At 36.2% G+C, this 24,055-nt stretch overlaps 1 protein-coding gene across 1 annotated transcript in view; it reads left to right on the top strand.

Moving 5' to 3' along the window:
- LOC150083129 (ribonuclease P protein subunit p21-like) overlaps positions 1–24,055 on the top strand; it is a 41,759-nt gene that overhangs the window by 6,657 nt on the left and 11,047 nt on the right. The window contains exon 2 of the mRNA XM_090377487.1: positions 19,392–19,474. Within this exon, the coding sequence (XP_090233613.1) occupies positions 19,392–19,474 (83 nt within the window). The remainder of the gene's footprint in view (positions 1–19,391; positions 19,475–24,055) is intronic.

Below are 24,055 nucleotides of genomic sequence, written 5' to 3'. Positions count from 1 at the left end.
CCCATATGCAGTACTTTACATTTGTCAATGTTAAACTTCAGTTTCCATCTCTCAGCCCATCTGCTCAACCTTTCTAGATCCTGTTGCAGCAGCGTACTGTCATTAACAACCCTGCTGACCTTCGTATCGTCTGCAAACTTGGACATTAAGCCTGATATATCAATATCATTAATGAATACAGAAAACAACAGTGGATCCAACATTGAATCCTGGGGGACTCCACAAATAACATTAGTTCATGAAGAGCAGTGTCCATTGATTACCACTCTGTCTTCTCCCACTCAACCATCGCTTTATCCATAGCAGCAATTTGCCTCCAGTGCCACACTGCTCCAATTTGTGCAGCAGTCTTCGATGTGCAACAGTATCAAAGACCTTTCTAAGATCCAAATATATGATATCAAAATTATTCTTTGCATCCAGTTCCTTTGTGATTACATCATAGTATCCAATCAAATTTGTCAGACAAGACTTCCCCTTAACAAACCACTGCTGTGTCTGAGCTATAGTCTAGATCAGGGGTGGGCCACATCCGGCCCGAGACGATGTTGAATCCGGCCCCCTCGGTAAATGCATAAATATAGAAAATCCATACCTGACTACAGCCGTAAACGTTCGGCTTAATTCGGTCCAATCGGGAATTGCGGCCAGTACAACAGTAACCAAGTGATTCTACGCACCATCAAAGAGTTATTTCCTAATTATTATTGTAGCATCGATCGAACAAAGTTCCTTTGGGTTTGACTTCTTATTGAAAAAAATAATATTGTGCGAGATATTTTATGTTTTATGCCTTTTCTAATTATTACAATTTTTAATTTCATATAATTTATAGCCCATAAAATTTCATATAATTTATAGCCCAATTAAAAAAAAGAAAAATTGATGCCGAATGCCGCATTTTCCGCATTTTGGAATTCAAAAGTACATCACCAAGAGTGTCAAGACTAATACTAAAGATTTCTAAGAGATACAAGCTAAAGATTATAATGATTTATGCACCAACATCGAGCCATGATGATGAAGAGGTTGAAGAAATGTACACTGAAATTGAGAGTCTTCTAGATGAGCAGAAAACCCACTACACTATTATTATGGGAGACTTCAATGCTAAGGTTGGAAAAAGACAAAACAGCACAGAAAGGGGAACTATAGGAAATTTTGGAATTGGTGAAAGAAATGAAAGAGGCGAAAGACTTGTGGAATTTGCAAAATCTCAAGGACTGTCAGTAATGAACACTTTTTTCAAGAAAAGGGTGAACAGAAAGTGGACATGGAAGAGTCCAAATGGATTAACTACTAATGAAATCGACTTCATCCTCACTAATAGAAGATATATTGTGAATGATGTCACCGTCCTAAATAAGGTAAATGTTGGAAGTGATCACAGAATGGTAAGATGTACACTTGATATAGATGTAGGAAAGGAAAGGAAAAAACTGACTCGAGTAAATAATACAAAGGTCTTTGAGATAACAGAAGAGGAGAAAAAGCAGTATGTACTGGAACTTAAGAACAAGTATGAGCTTCTGCAGACTGCTGAGGACCAAGATATCGACGAGGAATATTACAACTTTTTGAAAGTGATAAAGCCCAAGAAACCTATAGGGAAAAAGAAATCCAAAGAAGAAAAAATTAGTCAAGAAACACTTGTCATGATGAACCGAAGACGACAAATGAAAAGCAATAAAAACACTGACAGGGAGAAAATTGAGTATACTGAGTTATGCAAAGCCATTAGAAAGAGACTCAGAGAGGACATAAGAAGATTTAACACAAGAAAAGTAGAACAAGCATTAAGGGAAAACAAAGGATTTAAATCAGCAGCCATGAGCAGTAATACAGAAAGACAAATGATACTGAAACTGAAGAATAGCGATGGTGTACTTATAAACAGCAGAGAAGGCATAATTCAAATAGCAGAAGACTACTATAGAGAATTATACAAGGAGCAGGGGAATGATGCCAGCAGTGGGGAAGATGGATTGCAAAGTAGCAACACATACGACATACCCAATATTCTTCCTGATGAGGTAGAACATGCATTGAAGAAAATGAAGAATCAGAAAGCCCCGGGGGAAGATGAAGTTACTGTAGAGTTGTTAAAATTGGGAGGAAGAGACATAACACAAAAACTGGCAAGGCTCTTCACAAAGTGCATTAGAAAAGGTGTGACGCCTAAGCAGTGGAATAATGCAATCATAGTTTTGCTGCATAAGAAAGGAGATAAATCAGAAATTGGAAATTATAGACCAATTAGCTTGTTATCCCACATCTACAAGTTGTTCACAAGGGTCATTACTAACAGATTAGAAAGAATACTGGATGAGAATCAACTGAAAGAGCAAGCTGGCTTTAGGACAGGATTCTCAACTATGGATCACCTTCATGTAATATCACAGCTAATGGAGAAAGCAAATGAATATAAAACACCATTATGCCTGGCATTTGTGGATTATGAAAAGGCATTTGACTCCATACAGCATAAGGCAATGTTTCGGGCACTGGAAAGACAAGGCATTGATACCCCATATATTATGATTTTGAAGAAAATATACGAGAGTGCTACCTCCTTTATTAGACTAGACAAAGACAGTAGGAAATTTAAAATTGAGAAAGGAGTTCGACAAGGAGACACAATATCTCCTAAGCTGTTTACTGCTGCCCTTGAGGAAGCTTTCAGAAGATTAGACTGGTCGCAGAAAGGAGTCAGTGTGAACGGAGAGTACCTAAACCATTTGCGATTTGCAGATGACATTGTGGTCATAAGCCATGATCCCAAAGAATTAGAGGAAAATCTTAATCAGTTATGCACAGCTAGTAAGGATTTTGGACTAAAGATGAATATGGCTAAAACAAAAGTAATGATGAACAAGTATGCCACAGAAAGAGACATAATGATTGAAGGAGCAGTAATTGAAAAGGTGGAGTCATATACTTATCTGGGACAAGTTATTAGCTGTAATAATGATAAATGGCTGGAAGTCAAGAGAAGAATAAATTTTGGATGGATAGCATTCAGGAAATATAGTCACATACTGAAGAGCAATATCCCAGTTTGTCTGAAACGTAAAATAATGGACCAATGTATACTCCCCACCATGACTTATGGAAGTGAAACTTGGGCACTCACCAAAAGAATGGAAGAGAAGCTGAGAACCACACAGCGAAGAATGGAACGAATCATATTGGGAATAAGACTGTTAGATAAGAAGAGAAACACATGGATTAGGCAACAAACTCAAGTAAAGGACATTCTTATCAAAACTAAAGAACTAAAATGGTCTTGGGCAGGACACATAGCTCGAAGACATGATGACAGATGGACTAAGAAAATAACAGAATGGTATCCAAGAGGAGCTAGAAGAAAACCTGGAAAACAAAGGCGGAGATGGATAGATGAAATTCATGAGTTTGTGGGTAGTAAATGGATGTCCAGTGCTCAAAACAGAAGCAACTGGAAAGTTGCTGGAAAGGCCTTCATCCTGCAGTGGATTGAAAATGGCTGATGATGATGATGATGATGCCGCATTTTCAATGATAATTGGACTTTCAGATATTTTTTTTAAAAATACATTAATAATTTGGTAATTCAAGTAATATAACATTTTTTAGGTTCTGATTTTTTTTATTAAATCGTTCAATCTATTCCGGCCCGCACCATGATGTGAAATTTTCATTCGGCCTGCACCATGATACGAAAATTTCGTTCGGCCCGCTGACGAAAAAAGTTGCCCACTCCTGGTCTAGATGATCTAGATATATCTAGATGATCCTGCAATGCTTCTTTAATCAGTGTCTCCATTAATTTCTCTGGAACAGAAGTTAAACTAACAGGTCTGTAATTACCTGTGTCTCCTTTTGATCCTCCTTTGTGGATTGGGGTCACATTTGCACATCTGCAGTCCATGGGTACCTCCCCTGGGTCCAGGGAAGCTCTCATAATTATGGCTAAGGGTTTGCTTACTTTCTTTGCCACCTACTTTAATATAACTGGATAGATTCCATCCACCCCCATGGTAAGAGTGGGTAATGGCAGTAATCAAGATCAACTGCAATGCTACTGCAACAACATCTAGAAAAATTAGACGGATGGGCTGAGAAATGGCAATTGATGTTTAATATTGACAAAAGCAAGATGGGTAGCAGTAATCCCAGATTAATGTAACTATGTGTGATTGTAGTGGAAAATGAAAAAAACCTAAGGGGTAATTGTGTAGTCAGATATGAAGTTCTCTGAGCAGTGCAGAAAAGCTTTCAGGACAGCTCATGACATTGTCACTGATATAAAGGAATTTGGCAGCAGGGATAGGAAGGCAATGTTTTGTTTATATAAGGCAATGGTTAGATCACAACTTAGTACTGTATATAGATGTGGAAGCTTCATTTAGGAAGGATATAAATCTTTTGGAATGGTTGCAGAGAAGTAAGAGATTAGTGAGCAGAACCAAAGGATTCTTCTACCAGGAAATGCCCTAGAGACTAGACCTTCAAGAAAATATGATTGAGTTGTTTAATGCATTGAGTAATCTCAATCCTGACGGAATCCTTCCTTTTGTCTCAAACTACACGAGGGAACATCAGTTAAAATTGAGGGAGGGATGGTTGCGGGATAGATATGTGGAAATTGCTTCATCCAGCAGGTACTTCATTGTTGGAACGAACTTCTGTCCAGTATTGTAGAAGGAGGTAGTTTGAAGCTATAATAAGTTGCTTTCTTGCATCGTTTTCCAGCACTAATACTAATTTACCATACAAACCATGTAAATTTCCTGGATAATTGTATCTCACGCATTCTGACAATTTTTTATTTTTTTTGAAATTAAATATGAATAAATATGGTTACTATATAAACCTAATAAAGTAATCCAGAGGTTCCCAAAGTATGCAGTGTGGCCCCCCACACACTTGGTTTTGTGGGTAGGGGCTTATTTTCAAGAAGCACTTTTTTTTTTTTTTAATGAAATATGGCCAAATTATCCCACTAATCACAAACCATCCAGGTATAAAGCATTTTTTATATACAGGGTAATTCACTACCAGTGCGACAAACTTGCAGGAGGTGTAGGGGGCACAAAGACGAATCGGAATCACATAGCATTGCAGGGTCCGAAATGCCTTCGTCATGCGGTAGAGGACATTGAACGTGAGGTCGCGTGAACAGCGATCCCGCTGGAAGTCAGCATTTGCGAACCATTTCTGTTGAAGAAACCAAGTAGCAAAAGTCCTCCGGAGTGGATAATCCGCAGGCCCCAATGATTGGACGCGCTGCAGATGGTATGGACTCATTTGGTTTGTTGACAGTATCCTCCATACAGTGGATTGGGAAATACCCAATCATTGGCCTATCGCTCGAGTACTTGTACTAGGATTGCCTTCTGCAAGACGTAGGATATTCTCCTCATTGTCTGGCATCCTCGTCATTCGCTCTCAATTCACGGTACCTCATGAAACAACCAGTCTCACGTAACCTTCTGTGCACACGTGCGAAAATCGTATGATGAGGAGCACGCCTGTGTGGGAAACGTTCCTGGTACAAGCACAGAGGCGCCTCCGTAGCCAGGTGGGAAGGAGCAGCAGTGCGTAGCACACGCTTCTTGATTAGACCGGGGTTTGAGCCCATCACCACCAAATACAGAGGGTGCGGAAAGGTCAGGGAATGACCACCGCATATCCCGGAGCAATATGGCCTTAGTTGCTAATGCTCCTAAAAACCAAATAACAATCAAGCGCAGAGCGGCGTGCCCGTTACAGTCTGCAGCTCCATATGTGAGGTGCATGTCGGCCAGTTCAACGTTTGAATACTCGTCCATCCTACTGAATTGGGAACCGGTTCGCAAATGCTGACTTCCAGCGGGATCGCTGTTCACACGACCTCCCGTTCAACGTCCTCTACCGCATGACGAAGGCATTTCGGACCCTGCAATGCTATGTGATTCCGATTCGTCTTTGTGCCCCCTGCACCTCCTACAAGTTTGTCGCACTGGTAGTGAATCACCCTGTATATCTATTATTTTTGTTTTTTTTCTACAAGATTAAATGATTGAAGTATATATTAATTTATAAGAAGTGTCTAGTTTTAATAAGAGCTATTATATGCTCAATATTTCTTATATTTTTTTCCGAACTATAATATAGGGATTACCTTGGTCTCTTTATAGGAATGCTTCCTTTCCAACTCTCCTAGTCAATCACGTAAGAATTCAATTACAATAATAAAATTTCATTTTTTTAATGTGTTCCTTACCAACTGCTCGTGCGCGATTCAATAAATCGGAATCGCCGTGAGGCCCAACCCGACCCCTAAAATACTAGCCGCAATGCAGCTATCAACATAGGGAAACATTGTCAGCATTAACAAATAAGTTAAAACAAATATTAATACATGAAGACATATTTTCCTCCTCATTGTAATTAAATTTTTACGTGATCGACTAGGAGAGTTGGAAAAGAAGCATTCCTATAAAGAGACTAAGTTAATCCGTGTATTATTTATTATAGTTTGTAAAAAAATATAGGAAATATTGAGCATATAATAGCTCTTATTAAAACTAGAGTACTTTGCTTATATATCTGACTTCATATTATGCTTCTCCCCTCCATTTCAAAATTATAACACACATATTTAATTGTATCTCACACATTCGTTTAATTGGACTATTTGTAAATAACTCATCTGTATTTGTTTATCTATATTCTATTCTCATTGTACATCCATGTGCATTTGTTCTTACATTGCCTTAAACATAAAATCATACATTTATTATACAGTCAGTCCTCGTATAGCATGATAGTTGTGTTCCTAGAAACTCTTGTGCAATGCAAAATCGTGAAATATAAAGAACAGGGCCTATGGGAAAAATAGGGTTAGGTGCCGGCCACCCAAGATTTAAGACACATTTGTAACCAAAACATTACCAAACACAATAAATAATCGTAATAAAATACGTAAGTATTTTATTACGACTATTACGTAATAAAATATTGCTAATGATTTTGCTTCTATCGTAAGCAAACTTGTTTTTTGTTTGATTTTCTATCCAAACAGATGACAGCCGTTCCATCTCTTCCAATTCTTTGTGTCTTAATCTAATGAATTTTAATTACACTTTGAGTTGTTCCTGCTATGAAAGTTGTTTTTATTTTCTCTGCATTCTTTGTAATTCTCGGCGTTCCCTCATTTAGGTCTGTAGCACGTGCAACATCACATGGTCTTTCATTTCGCTCAAAGCGTTTCACAATTTCATATTTTTTCTCTATCAACAGAGGCAGACTGGCCATAAGCCTTACCGGGGAAACCCCGGTGGGCCGGAGGCCAATGTGATTTTGGCCATAAACCACAGTATGAGGCCACTATAAATTTTCCCGGGTAAGAATTTTTGATCCAGTCCGCCTCTGTTTATCGATATTGCTTTTCTTTTTCTCTCTGAATCTGCAGTGTCTTCACCAGGATGCTTCCTATTCACACCTTTTAAGTATTTTACTCATTTTTAGGGAATAAAGCACAATTACAAAACGAGGAGGCACGCTTGATACGCATAAACAAAGCTGCGCGCGTGTAGTAACTGAATAAACAACACCGTAAAGGCAGAGATACACTATTAACACCTCACATTTTACTAAAGCACATTTCTAGGGGTTACTACCATAAAACAATTTCCAGTTACGTTCCTGCTGGTGGAATCTGTTATAAACTGGTAGTAAACTCGATCTAATTGCATTTGCGATTATACCGATAGCTGGAATTGTGTTGGTTTTTACGTTATTATGGTGAAATGTGTTTCTCCTTCACTGATATAAAAAACATAAATAGTTTTTCAGAATCTTCTCTTCATTCCTATCGTGTTGCGCTCGACTGCCATTTCTTGTAAACACAAAGGCGAATCATGCATAAGCGAATTCGGTTCGTGTTATATAAGATATCGTTCCCCTATTTATAAATCCTGTATGATCGAATTCGTGTAGTGTAAACACGTGTTATATGAGGACTGACTGTACTACAAGTGTATTTATGCATTTAAATACACTTTTTCATTATTACACAGCCATTATCATAATTTTTAATTATACTCATTTAACTATACATTTGTTTATCTACATATTTGTTTTAGCTATATATTCATTTACTTGTTCTTTGTTTGTTTGTTTGTTTGTTATATTGGTTTTTAGGAGCATTAGCAGCTAAGGCCATATTGCTCCGGGGATATGCGGTGGTCATTCCCTGACCTTTCCGCATTCTCCGTATTTGGTGGTCACAGGCTCGAACCCCGGTCTAATCAAGAAGCGTGTGCTCCGCACTGCTGCTCCTGCCCACCTGGCTATGGAGGTGCCTTCGTTTACTTACACATTAGTGTATTTACACACTCGTTTAATTATACATACATTTATTTATGCATTTGTTTAGTTATATATTTGTTTAAATACAATTTTTATCATACATAGACACAAGAACATTATGAGAGATTGGGTAGCCAACTTAAAGCACGAATATACTAGAACTACACTTAAGTATTCTGCCCAAAAATATCATATTTTATTTTTAAGGCAATGTCTCTCTGAGAATATCATCCTAAAATTTACAAAGGGAGTCCATAAATTTAAAATTAGAAGCTTTAGCCAAAGAATTAAAAGATAGGCATTCTCATAAATTACAATCACTTCAAGGTATACAGAATAATATTGATAGCAGCATTATTACACCCCATTACAGATGTAACGTGACCAATCATACGATGAATAATCGACATAGCACTTTAAACCATTGCAACATGCTACCTTCTGATTATAACATGATTGAAAATGAAGTAAATGTAGACAATACGGAATTATCATTTTTAACTACATCAGTTAATAACATCTTGATGGGGTGTAAGAGTATATGACAAAAGTAAAAAATCTTTTGTCATATACTCTTACACCCCATCAAGTTACATTACTAGGTAAAGGTCAAGTGCAGCCATTATCAACCCACTGCAGGATGGAAGCCTCCTCAACAATTCATGCTGAGGGAACTAGGAAAGGGTTTAAATTACAATTTATCACTATGTATTCTACCAAAGAAACAGTTAATTGTTGATCTTGAGTATTGTCTTAGAGATTTACCACAAAGAAATAATTTTACTCAACAGAATAATTGGATTATAAATCTTGCCAATATTTCAAGTATTCCGAAATTGAACAAAAATGAATCTGAAGCATTGCGTAAATTGAGGGATAATCAAGATATTATTATGCAAAAGGCTGATAAGGGAGATACAGTGGTCATACTTAATAAGAATGATTATATCGAAAAATTATATATCATCATATCAGCAACAACATATCAAGAGGTTGATCCTTCTGTTTTTTATAATTTACTAAATAAATATAACAAAACCCTAACATTATATAGGAAGGATGACTATATTACAATGTCACAACTTAAGCAGATTAAAGCCCGCACCTATAATGTTCCCACCCTTTTCACCCAAGTTAAGTTACTTAAACCAGGTAATCCTATCCGCCCAATTGTTTCTTATAAAAATTCAGCCTTTTCATCTTTGGCTATGTTTATTTATTCTATTATAAAATCATTTAGAGAGATTCTAAAATATAATATAAAAAATTATGACTCGCAAAATTAAGGAAGACTCTAAATTATATTCTCTAGATGCAACATCTTTAAACACTAATGTTAATGTCCCATACTCACTAGATATTATTTGGGACCTACTTAATGATAACAATATTAATATTATAAAAACCAGACTCCTCAGAGATAAGATTTTTGAACTTTCCAAGTTATTAGTTACTGCCAATTAAATTTTATTTCAAAATAAAATATATAGACAGATCTTTGGCTTACCAATAGGCCTTAGTATTAGTGGACTCATTGCAGAGCTATATCTGGATAAAATAGAGAACATATATCTGAATCCATTTATACCACAAATCTCATATTACAGCAGTCATTTAGATGATGTTCTTGTCATAACAAATCATACTACAGGTCAACCATCACTAATCCGGCAGCGTTGGAACCTGTGGGGTTCTGGATTGGGGTGTTTTCCGGATCACCGATGGTTATTTTAGCACATACATTTTACCCAACAGCTAACCACCTCCTTCTACTTTTAATACGCTGACTGCCAAGCTATTTTAACAAAAAAATTCCCCAGGGGCCAAAAAATATTTAGGAAATAATTTGATTAGTAATTCTAAAATAAATATTGTAATGTCAGTGTTGTCGTTTTTTTGCTTAAAATATATAAAAAAAAGTATTTTTTTTTTATGTCACATATATGTTTATTTCTTAAGAAGCTGTGTCGGCCACATACGTGTAACGCTATTACGGCATACATATGAAGGTCGTTTGTGATTAGTTTATTGTGCTTGCGGCAAGTGCTGCAATAAAACTAATTACTAAAAAATAAACTCTCAAACATTGCAATAAGTTTGTCAGTATTGATAGAAATTTGACAAGAAGAAGAAATGAATCACTTATAAGTTTATCAAGTGGAAACCTGCTGTACACCAATGGAAACAGTGAAAGGAGTGAAGGTGGAGTTGGGTTTCTGGTTCATAAAGATTTTAAAAACAACATTTTGGAATTCAAAAGTACATCACCAAGGGTGTCAAGACTAATACTCAAGATTTCTAAGAGGTACAAGCTAAAGATTATAATGATTTATGCACCAACATCGAGCCACGATGATGAAGAGGTTGAAGAAATGTACACTGAAATTGAGTCTTCTAGATGAGCAGAAAACCCACTACACTATTATTATGGGGGACTTCAATGCTAAGGTTGGAAAAAGGCAAAACAGCGCAGAAAGAGGAACTATAGAAAATTTTGGAATTGGTGAAAGAAATAAAAGAGGTGAAAGACTTGTGGAATTTGCAGAATCTCAAGGAATATCAGTAATGAACACTTTTTTCAAGAAAAGGGTGAACAGAAAGTGGACATGGAAGAATCCAAATGGATTAACAACTAATGAAATCGACTTCATCCTCACTAACAGAAGATATATTGTGAATGATGTTACCGTCCTGAATAAGGTAAATGTTGGAAGTGATCACAGAATGGTAAGATGTACACTTGATATAGATGTAGGAAAGGAAAGGAAAAAACTGACTCGAGTAAATAATACAAAGGTCTTTGAAATAACAGAGGAGGAGAAAAAGCAGTATGTACTGGAACTTAAGAACAAGTTTGAGCTTCTGCAGACTGCTCAGGACCAAGATATCGACGAGGAATATTACAACTTTCTGAAAGTGATAAAGCCCAAGAAACCTATAGGGAAACAGAAATCCAAAGAAGAAAAAATTAGTCAAGAAACACTTGTCATGATGAACCAAAGACGACAAATGAAGAGCAAGAAAAACACTGACAGGGAGAAAATTGAGTATACTGAGTTATGCAAAGCCATTAGAAAGAGACTCAGAGAGGACATAAGAAGAATTAACACAAGAAAAGTAGAACAAGCATTAAGGGAAAACAAAGGATTTAAATCAGCAGCCATGAGCAGGAACACAGAAAGACAAATGATACTGAAACTGAAGAATAGCGACGGTGTACTTATAAACAGCAGAGAAGGCATAATTCAAATAGCAGAAGACTACTATAGAGAATTATACAAGGAGCGAGGGAATGATACCAGCAGTGGGGAACATGGATTGCAAAGTAGCAACACATACGACATACCCAATATTCTTCCTGATGAGGTAGAACATGCATTGAAGAAAATGAAGAATCAGAAAGCCCCGGGGGAAGATGAAGTTACTGTAGAGTTGTTAAAATTGGGAGGAAGAGACATAACACAAAAACTGGCAAGGCTCTTCACAAAGTGCATTAGAAAAGGTGTGATGCCTATGCAGTGTAATGCAATCATAGTTTTGCTGCATAAGAAAGGAGATAAATCAGAAATTGCAAATTATAGACCAATTAGCTTGTTATCCCATATCTACAAGTTGTTCACAAGGGTCATTACTAACAGATTAGAAAGAATACTTGATGAGAATCAACCGAAAGAGCAAGCTGGCTTTAGGACAGGATTCTCAACTATGGATCACCTTGATGTAATATCACAGCTAATGGAGAAAGCAAATGAATATAAAACACCATTATGCCTGGCATTCGTGGATTATGAAAAGGCATTTGACTCCATACAGCATAAGGCAATGTTTCGGGCACTGGAAAGACAAGGCATAGATACTCCATATATTATGATTTTGAAGAAAATATATGAGAGTGCTACCTCCTTTATTAGACTAGACAAAAACAGTAGCAAATTTAAAATCGAGAAAGGAGTTCGACAAGGAGAGACAATATCTCTGAAGCTGTTTACTGCTGCCCTTGAGGAAGCTTTCAGAAGATTAGGCTGGTCGCAGAAAGGAGTCAATGTGAACGGAGAGTACCTAAACCATTTACGATTTGCAGATGACATTGTGGTCATAAGCCACGATCCCAAAGAATTAGAGGAAAATCTTAATCAGTTATGCACAGTTAGTAAGGATTTTGGACTAAAGATGAATATGGCTAAAACAAAAGTAATGATGAACAAGTATGCCACGGAAAGGGAAATAATGATTGAAGGAGCAGTAATTGAAAAGGTGGAGTCATATACTTATCTGGGACAAGTTATTAGCTGTAATAATGATAAATGGCTGGAAGTCAAGAGAAGAATAAATTTTGGATGGATAGCATTCAGGAAATATAGTCACGTACTGAAGAGCAATATCCCAGTTTGTCTGAAACGTAAAATCAATGTATACTCCCCACCATGACTTATGGAAGTGAAACTTGGGCACTCACCAAAAGAATGGAAGAGAAGCTAAGAACTACACAGCGAAGAATGGAACGAATTATATTGGGAATCAGACTGTTAGATAAGAAGAGAAACACATGGATTAGGCAGCAAACTCAAGTAAAGGACATTCTTATCAAAACTAAAGAACTAAAATGGTCTTGGGCAGGACACATAGCTTGAAGACATGATGACAGATGGACTAAGAAAATAACAGAATGGTACCCAAGAGGAGCTAGAAGAAAACCTGGAAGACAAAGGCAGAGATGGATAGATGAAATTCATGAGTTTTTGAGTAGTAAATGGATGGCCAGTGCTCAAAACAGAAGGAACTGGAAAGTTGCTGGAGAGGCCTTCATCCTGCAGTGGATTGAAAATGGCTGATGATGATGATAGAAATTTTGTGAAAACAAGTTCGTTAGTGCGCTGTATTATCCATCATATTGTGTTGTTTTTCTGCAAGTTTTTGTTAAAAAAAAAATCTGAAAAAGAATGGCTAAAAGAAAATTACTAAGATAAGAGGAACTGAGAGAAATTTCCGGAATTTACAATGAGTTAAAACTTCTCACAAGACACACCGCTATTGAGTTTTTTCAGAAGTTCAACTTTATCTGTTATGGACAATGTACGGTGTTTGCACTTTGCACCACAACAGGCACTTCCTTTACGCATGGAACCATGGCTGGGCTAAATGTGAGCAGGTTATAATAAATGCAGAAAAACAAATGGGAATGGCTTACCAGTGTTTACGAGTTTGCGCCAACAGCTGATGCCGAGTTTACGAGTTTGCGCCAACACCACCAAAACAGTAGTGGCAGGTTGGTGCGCTGACCTGGGAAATTTGAAATTTCCTTCATGGAAATTATGTTCGAATTACCGGTGGAACTGGATTAGTGCTGGTCGACTTGTACTATAAATTCTATTTTAGAAGTTCTTAATAACGTTCGTACTAGATTAAAATTTACATTAGAAATCGAGACGGAGGAAACTAAATCTATTAATTTTCTTAATTTTACATTACAGAGGGTGGGGAAAAAACTAAATTTTAGTATCTACAAGAAACCGACTAATATGGGCATGTTACTCCATTATAATAATAGCTATCATCCATATACATAAAAAAATTGGTCATGCTTAATCAGTTCTTAAATGCTTTTAAATATTCAACCACATTGAATGTGCTACAATTAGAAATCAAGGAACTAACAAAAAGATTCCTCAATAGACGTTATCCAATTAATTCTACGAAAAAATTAAACTGATTGCCCAGGAAAAGATAACCAATAATAATCAGAAAACAAATATTGAAAAAAAGCATTTTATTACAATTCCATATGTTGAAAACTAGTATAACAAACAGTTATTTATGTAAGGGCACGGATATGAAAGTGATAGCTAAACCCACAGATAAATTGTATACATTATTAAGGAAATGTGTGACTAATTCTTCCTTTCAACAAATACATGATCTTGTTTATAGCATTCCTTGTAAAGATTGTGATTTGACTTATATTGGATCCACTCAGGTAGTGTTAGATTTTTGCATGAAACAACATGAAGCTTCAGTATGTGCATTGAGAACAAATGCCTCAGAGCTGGCATTTCATGCCGTAAATGAAGAACATTTCCTTTCTTTCCTTTTTAATGAAGCTAAAATAATTAATGTTCAACATAATTATAGTAAATTACTTATTGCTGAAACCCTTGAAATGAAACTGCAAAAATGCGATTAACATTCATAGCCCTTTTTTGATATCAGATGATTGGTCCTATAAGCCCATGTGATGAGAACTAAATTTATTTTAAATACAAACACATCGGCGAATTTTTATTTCTATTCTGTCCTGTGAACACAAGGCATCGGAAAGTATCTGTCTTCACGTTTTCATATTTGTTTTAACTTATTTGTCAATGCTGACATAATGTTTTTCGACATTGACAGTTGCATCACGGATAGTATTTTAGGGATCGGATTGAGGCCTCAACGGTGATTCTGAATCATGGACGAGCTGTCGGTATGGAACACATTAAAAAAAAAAATGAAATTTTATTATTGTAATTGTTCCAGAACAAGTGCAAATAAACATATCCGACCTAAAATTTAGCTACGAATATACACACTTCTTATTGGAAAAGAAGGAATGCTTCTTTTCCAACTCTCCGAAAATGGAGCGAGTGGATGGGTGAAATAAGGGTGGTTTTTTTTTTTTTTTGGCTGATACTATATAAGCTTGATTTCTTGTATCATGTGCCTTTGCTAATGCTATAAAGAGACCAAGGTAATCCCTGTACTATTTATAATAAGAAGTGTGTATATTTGTAGCTAAATTTTAGGTCGGATATGTTTATTCGCACTTGTTCTGGAACTTGGGTGGTAAGCAAAATTTATGAAAAATTTTAAGGGGAATCAAGGTATAAAAGTTTGGGCACCTACAAACTAATCCCATTTGAAACATTATCAAACAACAAACTAAGTTGCCCTCTTTTTATTATTGAGAATCTTATAACTAGTGGTGGAATAACAAAGACTACTTCTACATGACTACTTCTTTCAGCATTGGTATCAGAACCCTCTGTTACTTTTATTGCCTTTGCACAGTGCTTTTTTGAATGGGTATTGGAGATTACATTATCACTATCATCTCTCTCTTCATTTTGCATTTGGGCCTGCAGTACATGGAAATCTTTGGTTGGATTTCTGGGTTAATATTCTTTCACATGTAGCATATAATGGAGGATTGTTTTCTACAGCAATATGTTCGAGAGGCAACCAGAGGGAGTAATACTCTTGATCTGATTATCAGTTAAATAAAGATTTGCAGATAAAGGAACCACTAGGTGACAGTGATCACAGTGTACTGATGTGGGATTTACTTAAAGATGTAACTACCATTAAGGGTAAAGGGAGGGGGTTTTTGCTTTCGTAAAGGTGACCGCAGCGGTCTCAGACAGTTTTTAAATTCTATACAGTGGGATCACCTGATGATGTTACCAACGGTGAATTGTAAATTGGAAACCTTTGGGGACTTAATCTTGGAGGCCATTAGGCTTTCACACCAACTAAGAATTCTGTTCAAGGTTTAGTCAAATGGATGTCAGATGAATTAATGAGGCTGGTGGCAGACAAGAAAAATGCATGGGATGCATATAAATTATCAGGCAACACAGAAGCCTACAGCAGATATAAGCTAATCTGTAATTAAGTCACAAAGGCGGTTAGGCAGGCAAATTACAAGAAATCTTTGCCAAAGACTTCTTGTAATTATGTAAATTCTAGAAGGAAGGAGATGAATCAGGTTGGTCCACTTAACATAGTTGGTTCGACTATTGATGATCCCGCTCAAGTGGCTGATGAACTGAATGAATATTTTCCATCTACATTCACAAATGAGGAGTTATTCAAGGAGGGGAATGCCAGAAGTTTATCAGACTCTTAACAGGGAGCTAAGTGATTTCGTAATAACTGAGAGCAAAGTGGAGGAGAAATCGTTGAAGTTAAACATAAAAAAGGCACGTGGGGTGGATGGAATCTATTCAGTTATATTGAAGGAGGCAGCAAGGAAAGTTAGCAAACCCTTAGCCATAATTATGAGAGTATTATTAGATTCAGGGGAATTCAGGGGGTATTGTTAGATTCAGGGCACATCTCCAACCCCATGGATTGGAGATGTACAAATCACAATTCACAAAGGGGGTTCAAAGGATGACACAATAATTATAGACCTATTAGTTTAACTTCTTTTCTGGAGAAAATAATGGAGTCACTGGTTAAAGAGATGGTATGGGATCACTTAGACAACACTGCAGTAAATTTCAGGCACAGCATGGGTTTGTTAAGGGGAAGTCTTGTCTGACCAATTTGATTGGATACTATGATGTGGTTACAAAGGAACTGGATGCAAAAAATAATTTTGATATTGTATACTTGGATTTCAGGAAAGCTTTTGGTACCGTTGCACATGGAAGACTGCTGTACAAACTGGAAGTACTACCATATTGTCTCATTGGCATTCCGAATCTGAACTGTTTTCGAGCCACGAAGATGACCAACCTCTTGATCTCTGTATGTTAGCAGGTTCATACTGGAAGTTGCCACCCCCCCCCCAATTCCGAGCGATTCGGAATTTGCATTTCAACGAGGTGCCTCACCCTTGGAAAAACCAACCACCAGTTCTGAAATATCGGTTGAGACGGCATATTCATCAGAGTTTATATTCATCGAAAAGCAAGTTTATACACTGATGCTGTATAAACTTGCTTTCTTGCATCATATGCCTCAGTATGGCATTAAGGGCAAGTTGCTGCAATGGATAAAGCGAAGATTGATGGAAGACAGCAGAGAGTGGTAATAAATGGACCCTGCTGTACGTGGACTGTTATTAGTGGAGTCTCCCAGGGTTTGGTGCTGGGCACATTGTTGTTTTGTGTATTTATCAATGATATTGATGAAGGTATATCAAGCTTAATGTTGAGGTTTCCAGATGACAAAGGTTGGCAGGGTTGTTAATGATGCTAAAGATAGTATGCTACTGCAACACAATCTAGAAAAGTTAGTCAGATGGGCAGAGAAGTGGAAACTGAAGTTTAACATTGACAAATGCAAAGTACTGCATATGGGTAGCAGTAACCCAAGAGAAAAGTACCAACTGTGTGATACTACTCTCAGGGAGGCAGAGAATGAAAATGATCTGGGTAATTGTGCAGTCAGATAGTTCTCTGAGTAGTGCAGATTGACTGCCAGAGCAGGTCATAGGAGTTTTGTCAGTGATATAGGAATTTTGTTATCAGAGACAAGGAAGTGATTATCCCTTTGTATAAGGCAATGGTCAGGCCACACCTTGAGTACTGTGTACAGGTCTGGAAGCCTCATTTTAGGAAATATGTACAATTGCTAGAACAAGTACAGAGAAGGGCAATAAGATTGGTGAGAGGAACAAAGGGGTGTGCTTTTGAAGAAAGGCTTAAGTTCTGCAAGTTACAGCACCTGGAGACTAGGGACCTGCGAGGTAATCTGATTGAGGTGTACAAGGCCTTGAATGGTTTGAGCGGGCTCAGTGCTGATGGGATACTTCCACTTGCTCAGACTAAGAACCTGAATGGGCATAGATAAAAACTGAGGAAAGACAGTTGTAGAATAGATGTGCAGAAGTTTGCCTTTAGTCAGTGAATAGTTGATTGGTGGAACAGACTTCCATCTGTTGTTTTGGAAGTTGATAGGTTAAATAAATTTATGGCTGAACTAGAGAAAAATTGAGTGACCGGATGGGCGAAATGGGAAGGTGTTTTTTTTTTTTTTTTTTTTTGCCTCAACTAATGCTAATGCTAATATGAAGAATTATTAAGATAACAATGACTTGGGATAATTTGTTATATTTCAAGTCCACCATACATCAATTCTTTCATTATCCCTTTGTATAAGGCAATGTGAGCCCCTACCATCTGGTAGGGTCTCACACTGAAACTGACACTTCAAAGATATTTATTTCTTTACCTTCAGTGATGTTGTGAAGTACTAGAAACCTTTACGAAATCAGCTCATTTAAATTTGGGTCAAAAATCTTGTTCTCCAAATAGTGATATTGGATGACAAATTTGTTCTTCAAATACAATTATATTTAAGTTAAAGTTAAATAATATTTAACTTAATGCTTCTGATAACCTGGTTTGACAATTTTGCTATATATGAATTCTGTTTGAAGCTAACAAACTTTCAGCTGCCACAAGGAAACATAATTTGGGCAAAGGAAATTATGATAAAAAGTCAGCTGGCAACCCAACTATTTACCGAATTTATTCATAAATTCCTACAGCTTCTGCTATAAGTGTATTAAATTTTTGAAGTAGTAATACTTTATTGGATTTTATCAAAATACACACCTCAGTGGCACAACGGTGGTTTTAATGATCATTACGTATTATTTCTACACATGTCCCTCATCGGTCTTTTGTGATTGACAAGGTAGTATTTAATAATTTATTGATAAGGGAGGTAGTGTTTCGGTTCTTAGTTTTAGATTCTAAGGTCAGCTAGATTTTTGGCACCACAGTTCACAGTGAGCCATGCACTTCTCGTAGAACCCACAACTTCTTTACTTGCATATGCTAACCACTGGACCTGAATTGCATTGGCTCTTCTCCGGTGCTTAGTAGGTAGCCAAGGAGGTGATGTCATTTTGTTGGTTTATTGTGTTTTAAATAAATTCAGATAATGTTCAAAAGTTAGAGGCTCAGAGTACTTTGGATGTCTACAGTTAATTTCAGGTCTGTAAGAACTTTGTTGACTCATTTCAGTTATCATTCCACTTCATTTTGAAGTGGAAATGAAAAGAGTTATCATTTCATCAGTTATTCAGTTATCACTCAGAACAGGTGCTTTTCCGAAGACATTTAAAAAAAAAAAAAACAACAACAACTCTGCACTGTTTTATCCTGTCGTGAAATAAAATTTTCCTTTATATTGTTTCAAATATGATTCTTGCATTTTTATATCATTTAAACACCTCCAAAATAGAAAATTAAGTATTAGTATTTCCTAAAAAATGAGAAAAATGAATACTAAGTTTAAAAGAAGACAAGAAATGATTAATTGATTATTTTTTATTCTAGAGATATCACAATAAAGCGGCAGATCTGTAAAAGCTGTAAAGTTATTTTGTATCCAGGCATCACATCGTCAACAAGGCACAAAAGTAAGTTTTTTAATATACGAGTGGTTATAATTAAATTGTCCCTTTAGAGACTTATAAATAGGAACTGATTAAATGTGCAAAGGGAAATTTTGGCTCAGACAAAATGCAGACCAGGTAAAAATTAAAAACAAGAAAAAGTAGTTAAAACAGAAGTGAAATCACTGCTGTATGCAACAATAAATATTGCTGATATTTCTGGAGGGACCATGAAAGTAGATGATCAGAGAGTAGGCATGTTTGGTATGCTACTAGGAATGAGAATCTGCATTGTTGGCAAAACTGTTACTAGAACAATGGCCAATTCAAAGGATTGGAAATATGCTTTCTCTCAAAAACCAAAACAGGATCTTTTCACAAAAATTGGACACTGTAGACTAAAGACATGACAAAGAGGGTTCAGGAGACGTAGTTTAAACTTTCATGTCTCTGTCTTTTAGTCCATGCATGAAGATAGTGACAAGAGTAGTGTTGTTAAAAGGAAAAAAATCTGGGAATAACAAACATCTGGTCAGAGGGAGGTGAAGTGAACTTAAGATAATAAGAGAAGGGAAATTAGCTAAACAAATATTTGAATCAAAATAAATGAGGATATATACTCAAAGGCAGACCAAGGGGAAGGTAGAGCAGATGGTGTCTAGCAAGCATTAGAAGAAATAAAGGATTTCTCTGATTAGAGTTAAGGATCTAACAGGAAAGAGGGTAACATGGAGGAAAATAGTGAAATAGTGAATACCATATCATATCAAATACCCTGGGGGTAATTGTACAAACCATGTGAAGTTCTTTGACAGTGCAGATAGGCTGCCAGAACAGCTCATCAGATTCAGTTAATGATATACAAGAATTTTGCCAGCAGTGGCAAAGAGGTGAGTATCCCATTGTATAAGGCAATGGTTAAGCCACATCTTAAGTACTGCATACAGGTCTGGAAGCCTCATTTTAAAAAAAAAACATGTGAATTTCTTGGAATGGGTGCAGAGAAGAGCAACCAGATTAGTCAAGGACACAAAAGGGTATTCTTACCATTAAAAGACTTCAGTTCTGCATATTGCAGCACCTGGAAACTAGTCACTTGAGAGGGGACCTCACTAAATCGTTTCCTTATTTAACACTCAATTAACTAATCTATAGTAAAGAAAGAAACTACTAGATAAAGAAGGAAAGCCATTATGTTAGCACTAAACCAAATCGAACATTCAAGTTCCCAAAACAGCATAATTTTCACCGACTCCCTTAGCTCCATGATGGCGATACAAAATATCAACTCTAACAAATATCCACTACAACAGCAAATTCAATACTGAGTATCAAAATTCCTTGAATTTTGATACTCAGTGATACACAGTGAATTTTGATACACACTGTGTATCAAAATTCAAGGAATTTTGATACACAGTGGGATACATCAATGGCAACAGCAATGACAGGTACTAACCAGTAACAAACTGCATCAAATTAAAAGTTTACTCCAACTGTGGAAATCCAACATACAGCAAATTAGATATGATGAAGTGATACTTGCAAGGCTAAGAATAGGACACGTGCATTTCAGCCACTCATCTTTTGCGAAGAGAGGAGAGGATCCCCTCTATGTCCTACCCAGCTTTAGCAGCCGAGTGCTGAAACTACTTCAAAGAGTTGATTACACTTCCTCACTCTCAAAACCATACTGGAAGATAGGAAAAATATAGCAGAATGTTTTTCAGTTCCTCAAGGATATAAATTACTATAATCAAATACAAAACCAGATATCTCTGCAGGAAGCTATAGTCATTCCATGACTCTTGGAAACACACACACACCAGGGTTTTTATTATTTAGTTAAATTTATTTTCTAGCCACACCAGATAATTGGGTGTCTACTATAAAATATTCAGTACTATGCTTCTGCTTGCAGTGATGATTAGTTCAGGTACAACAACAGTGTCAATGAGTAGTCTATGAGGAAGCAAAAATACTGTTCTATTGATTGCTTTATTATATTGCCTTCATACTTGAACAGTATTAGATGTAAAATGTGTGTATGCACGTGTTGCTATTTATTAAAAATCAGGACATCTCATCACCCTAAAACCACCTTTTGTTAAGCAGCAGATTTTTTATCCCCTTCTAAATTCCTCCTACGTACCAACCTTTCTAATGTGAATCTAAAGCAGAATTCAGTCACCTAAAGGTAATTCTCACCTGTAATAAGCAATCATTTTTGTTTGGTACATTCAATTCCATGTTTTTTGAAAGCTTAGTGTTTTTTAAAATATTTTGACTGGCTGTTTTCATTGGTCAACTAAATAAATTACTGTTTTCTCTTTTTATCATCAACAACTAATGATACTGTAACACAAACAGCAATATTGTGTGGACTAAAACTAAACTTTTGAAATCATATTTTATAAGAAATTCGTAGTTTCAAAAGGAGTGAAATGTGGTATTCAATTTAGGTATTGTTTAAATGAAAACTTTACAGTGCAGTGACATTACATTAACTGGCAACCTGGAATGTGAACATATAACATTAACGAGAGCCACGTGATATAGTTTCATTGTAAAATTTTGGTTTTGATGTGTTTTGTGAACAAAGTACGGAACAAAGAACAAATATAAAACACTTACCACCTTGCTTTGTAGTACTATGCAGTGTTTAAAAATGTCACAGTATAAATTTTTAACTTTAAAAGAAAGAATAGATGTAATTGAATCAAAAAATAAAAGTGCAACTACTAAAAATAGTGCTAAATTTTGATGTCAACTAAACTTATACAAAAAACATGGTTCAAATAAGACTATATTTTTGAACAAATTGCCATTTGCTCAAAAAGTTATTATAAAAAAATTTACCTGAGAATCGGAAAAAAAAAAGAGATCAACAAGTGATGAAATCAAATTTTTTGTTGATCATTGTGTAAGTAACACACACACACACACACACACACACACACACACACACACACACACACACACACACACACACACACACACACACACACACACACACACACACACACACACACACAATAGCCAAGTAAAGGGTTTAATATTTGCTTTAGCAAAAATGAATTTAAAGCTTCTGTTGGATGGCTTCAGTTATTTTTAAAATGGCATGGCGGTGAAAGCGGCCAAATGAAATTTGTTAGCTGTTGACAATGCAAAACAAAATTGAAAAGGATCTGCATTGGTATTAATCTAAAGATATTTATAATTTAGATGAAATTCATTGTTGCTTGAAAATAAAACAACTGATATGTAGCAAAAAAAGATTAAAAGAACTTACTTCTCTTGAACGTTATGGGTAAAATGTTTTTTAAAGTAGTAAATTTTGGAAATTGAAATAATGAGCACTTAAATGTGCATGGAGTGTAATTTTGATTGATAATAGTAAAGTTTAGATTTTAAATAGTAGTAAACTAAAGTAAATTTTGAAGAATCACTTTTAAATGTTCCAGGGAAAATAATGGAATCACTGGTTAATACAGGACCATCTAAACAGGAGTGTGCAGTTTTACAGCAGTCATAGCATAGATTTATTAAGGGGTAATATTGCCTGATCAGTTTGATTGGATACTATCATGCAATAATAAAGGAACTGGATGCAGAAAGCTAATTTTGATATCATATACTTGGATTTCAGAAAAAGCTTTTGATACTGCTGCACATAAGACTGCTATTTGATAGTATGAACCAGAGCTGTAATGCTCAGTATGTTCTATGTTGATATGAATATTTGTAAAATAATAAGAGAATTTTACCTAAATATGATACGTAGAACACTTCCGTATGGTACTTTCCAGCAATTAAAACGTAAAAATCGAAAATCTTATGAGAGAAAAAGTATAAGATGAGAGGCTTGTCAATCAATTTGGCCTTGGAGAGATTTTGCAAGGCTCGTGGGGTAGAATTTTTCTCGACGTGGTCTGTGGTCTGTTCTTGTTAATAGGAGAGATTGCTTCTACAGGGATGGGATATACTTAAATAGAAAGGGTGCTAGAATATTTGATGATGCTATCGAGGCAATGTTTAGATGGGTTGGACAACTGCTGGCTTGTGGTGGAGGGATTCATAGACTAATAGATTAATAGTAGCTGTAGACAGAGGTGGAAGTGATTCTTGCACTGCTTCTTTGGAATGAGCGGCAGCCTGGAAAGCACGTTGTTGGGGATTTCAGGAACTGGTGAGAGTCATCATAAAACAAGTAAAAACATGGGCTGTGTTAGGGTAACTAAGAGTAAGAATAGGTGCATGTATACTTGCATGTACATCTAGGAGTATAGTAAATAAATTTAATGAATTTGAAGTGCTGGTCAAGACATCAAAGGTGGATACTGTTGGGATGTCACAGATATAAGCAGTGCAGAAGTGGAATTTGGGGAGTGCAATGTGTACGTAAAGGATAGGAAGGGAGGAGAGGTTGCACTGTTAGTTAAGAAACATAAAATCTAAGGAAGTGTATCCAGTTCATATAGATGGACAGCAGTGGCGTAGCTAAGTTTTTGGGCCCTTAGACAAGAAATCATTTTGGGCCACTTATTTTTATTAAAATAAATTTTAATTAGGTATAATATAAAAAAAATGATGAATCATTTTAAT

Source organism: Mastigoproctus giganteus, chromosome 7 (assembly GCF_048544385.1).
Source record: "Mastigoproctus giganteus isolate SK-2022 chromosome 7, ASM4854438v1, whole genome shotgun sequence".
NCBI lineage: Eukaryota > Metazoa > Arthropoda > Arachnida > Uropygi > Thelyphonidae > Mastigoproctus > Mastigoproctus giganteus.
The sequence above is the reverse complement of the archived record's forward strand: the minus strand, read 5'-3'. Positions and strand labels throughout refer to the sequence as shown.